This window comes from Elephantulus edwardii, unplaced genomic scaffold (assembly GCF_000299155.1).
Source record: "Elephantulus edwardii isolate Elephantulus edwardi_28Jun2011 unplaced genomic scaffold, EleEdw1.0 scaffold00004, whole genome shotgun sequence".
NCBI classification, from domain to species: domain Eukaryota; kingdom Metazoa; phylum Chordata; class Mammalia; order Macroscelidea; family Macroscelididae; genus Elephantulus; species Elephantulus edwardii.
Window position 1 is genome coordinate 5745788 of NW_006399754.1, and position 3632 is coordinate 5749419.

At 48.3% G+C, this 3632-nt stretch overlaps 1 protein-coding gene across 1 annotated transcript in view; it reads right to left on the reverse strand.

Annotated features, from left to right (window-relative positions):
- Positions 1–3116: 3116 nt before the first annotated feature.
- Positions 3117–3632, reverse strand: part of LOC102852944 (collagen alpha-1(III) chain-like) — a 23551-nt gene continuing 23035 nt past the window's right edge. Inside the window, exon 3 of the mRNA XM_006879609.1 lies at positions 3117–3629. Coding sequence (XP_006879671.1) covers positions 3117–3629 — 513 coding nt within the window. The remainder of the gene's footprint in view (positions 3630–3632) is intronic.

The following is a 3632-nucleotide window of genomic DNA, read 5'->3' on the forward strand; positions in this document are numbered from 1 at the left end:
TAGGAAATTGATGAAGCACCCACATTTTTAGAATCAAAGTGAACTATTTCCAGTCAGGTACCCAATAATATTGATTTCCTACCCATTGATGCTGACTGAGGAGTCACTCACAGTTGACCCTCCAGCAGGTTTTCAGAGGCTATAAATCACATGGGAGGAGGATACTCCATCTTTCTCCCTTGAAGCAGCTTGTAGATTTGAACTGACGACTTTTGGGTTGGCACCGTAACTCCCTACCCATTAAGCCTCCAGCTGTTGTTGCTGTTCTGTGACATCAAGTTGACAAAGCCTCAGAGCGACCCTGAACTCTGCCCCATTCTGTGTCATAGTTATCGCCACCAACTCTTGTTCTCCATTTAAAAATGTATATATATTAGAAAGGGATATGGGAGGGTGTTTCCTTAATCCAAGAGTAAAAGAACCACTGTGGTATAGTTTTTAGACCGTACCAGTGATTTACAGAAAGGCCTGGAACAAGTGTTTAATGTTGTCAACCAAAAGCTGGTTGTCAAACTAGCTGCTATGAGGGAGAAGACAGTCTCCTCCCATCAAGATTTACCATCTTAGAAACACAATGAAGAGTCTCTCTGAGTCAAAATCAACTTGACGACAGTAGATTTGGTGGGAAGTTTTATTTTATAATGTGACATATGTGTATGGCTGATAAAAGGGCTTCTGTTCTCATCCCCAGAACACGTCCAAGCAGGTATTGGTGGTGGAAGCACTGAAGGAGATGAACACAAGGTCCCTTCTAGCCCCAAACACACAGTAAACTTCAGCAGAAGATCATTTTAGCCAACAAGGAAACTTAACCATCTGAAGCACTCTGTCAATGACAACTGCAAGAATCCTCATTCCTCTACCGAAAAAGTTTTTAAAGCTAAAACCAAGAAAGACAGGGCAGTATTTATTTATAAAGTAACAAAACTGTTGTTAGGTGTCACCCAGTATGACTGAGAGCGGAACCCTGTCCTATCCTGTGCCACGCTAAGACTGTCAAACCACCTGGCTGAGGGTCTTCCTCTCATTCTCCATCCTCACACCTTTCCAAGCATGATGTCCTTCTCCAAGGAACAGCCTCCCCTAGCAGCACGGTTCAAAGTATGTGAGATGAAGCTTCACCATCCTTGCCTCCAAGGAGCACTCTGGCTGCACCCTCTCCAAGACATACTTGTTTGCTCTTTTTGCAAGATACCAATTTTACGTTGACAGTTTGGAGACAGTACCAATTCCTAAACTGACCAGGCAGAGGTCATCTGGTATTTACTTAAAAACAGGTATCAGAATTCTCATCCAAAACTCCTCCTTTTCCAGGCAGAAAACTGAGGGCCAGAGGGCGGCAAGGTCTTGTCCAAGGTTACACAACTGATCATTAACAGAGAGGACTTAGACTCATTTTTCAGGTCTATTTCTAACAACCTGTATTAATTAAAAAGATTATTCCATTCAGGCCCCAAACTGAACAAAATATTCAGCCCTGCATTTTAGAGGTAAAGTAAAGCACATGGCACATGGAAAAACTTCAATGTGTCCTCTAAGTTCCCAAATCTTGCTCAGTAGGAAAGGTACACAAGCCCCTCGGCCTTGTACTGTGGCATCAATGTGAATTCAAGCCCTTCAGAAAAGTGCAACTATCTACAGATTTAGCAGGGCAGAAAACAGCAATGAGCACTACTAGATTAACCCCCCAAAACCTGAACCAAAACTACTGCCATGGAATCAAGCTTTTGGGTTTCTACATCTAGAACTCTTTACAGGAGTAAACCTTCCATGGAGTGTCAGGTGAATATGAACCACCAAACTTTTTGTTGGCCAACCAATACATAAATCTCTGTGCCACCAGACCTACTGTGTGGCCAATACATGAAAAATGTGTAGCCAAAGTTTGGGAAAGACTCAAGTGGAGTTCTTGCCTGCGCTGTAGGATTTAAAATAAACTTAACACACTCTTTATAGAATCAGTTGCCTGGTCCTAGGGACCACAGACTTGAGGGAGTTCAAGAGCAACTGTGATAACATAGTCCCCAAAGACATCCTACTTTGGTGAGCAACCCTCTGGTCTCCCCGGTCCAAAACAAAGATGGAGGTGGGGGGCCTAACGATGCACTGAAACAATTAGTCTAAAGGTCACCCAAACCTCAACCACCACAACCTGAGATCAGAACTAGACAGTGCCCAGCTCCCACTGGTGACCACTCTGATAAGGAAGGGATCAAGGTAGAAGACGCTGGATTGGGGGTAGGGATGCGGAACAAAACTAAAACCAATAAGACCGGGTTTACTGGTCCTATAGAGAGTGTTAGAGCATGTGCTCCTGCAAGCCTAAAGCTTAGTCACCCTTTGAACCTCTGTCACTCATCTTTCAGCCCAACAGCAGTCAGGCCTGTAAGGTGAACACAACAGGTGCCATTCCTCAGAATAACCAACCAAGTAACGTCAAAAGGACAAGATCTGCCCAAAGTTAAAGGCTCAGAAGATATGAAGTAGTAGGATAGAGGAATTAGCAGAATGAGAATCACTGGAAGGAAGTTCTAAGGGTGGGATTACCGCAGTGGTACTGTAATTAATGTCGTGCACCCTTGAGTGGGAATGACCCAAAGCAGCGAGGTTTCAGAGGCAGTAAATCAGGAGTGGCATCCACTTCCTAAACCACATGCCTCGGGGAAACTCTCTGAAGTGTAGTAGAGGGGCTTCAAGTCTTTTGTTCAATAGGGTCGCTGAGTCGTGCTCGACTGGAAAGCAATCAACAACAACAACAAATTACAAAGAAGCAGAATGCCCGTCCTTCTCCGGTCGGGGCGGCTGATAGGTTCGAACTGCTTATCTTTGGGTCGGCAGCACAACTCCTTACTACCAAGCCAACAAAGCTCCCGTAATTAGAAAACAAATGTTGGAATGATTGAGTGGAAAACCAGTTTACCTTGTTAACTTTCACACAAAGAATAATTAGAATCAAGTAAGCCAGACTTAAGATTTAACATTAGTAAACTTTTGATACCACTTGGAATTGAGACGCGCAATCCTAAAATATCCTTATTCTCTTTTAGTCTTTCGGAGGATCTGACTGCAGGAGCAACAACAGCCTTCCTCCCTCTTCCCTGGGGAAACGTAATTTCTCAGGTGGGAGCAGCAGATGAGGCCACATTTTCCACCCGGCGACACGAGCAGAGCTGGCGCTGCAGGAAGGCCGAGTGCCAGCGCCGGCTGCCTCGGTGGCCCGGACCCGATAGGGTTATTCGAGAGGCGACTCCAACCCCGGGTCCCCCGCTCTGAACGCTCAGGCCCGAGCCCTCTGCCGGCGGCCAGGCGTCTCCATTCATCCGCGCCGCCGCCTCCCCGCGCTCGGTCCCGGCGCGGAGCCCACATGGCACTCCGGGAGGCGGAGGGCTCCGGACCCGGCGGGAACAAGGCCAGGACCCGGGAGGGAGGAAGACGAGACCCGGGCGGGAGGTAGACGGGGACCCCGAAGGGGCGCGCCCGCGGGTAGGGGACACGTGTGGACGGGGAGAAGCGCCGACGTGGCCCGATCCCCGGGTGCCCGGGAAGGTCACGCCGCCCCGGCAGAGGGCCTCCCGTCCGCCGCCCCTCCCGGCGGGCTCCCCTGCGGCCCGTAGACGCTGGCCGGGCCCCTC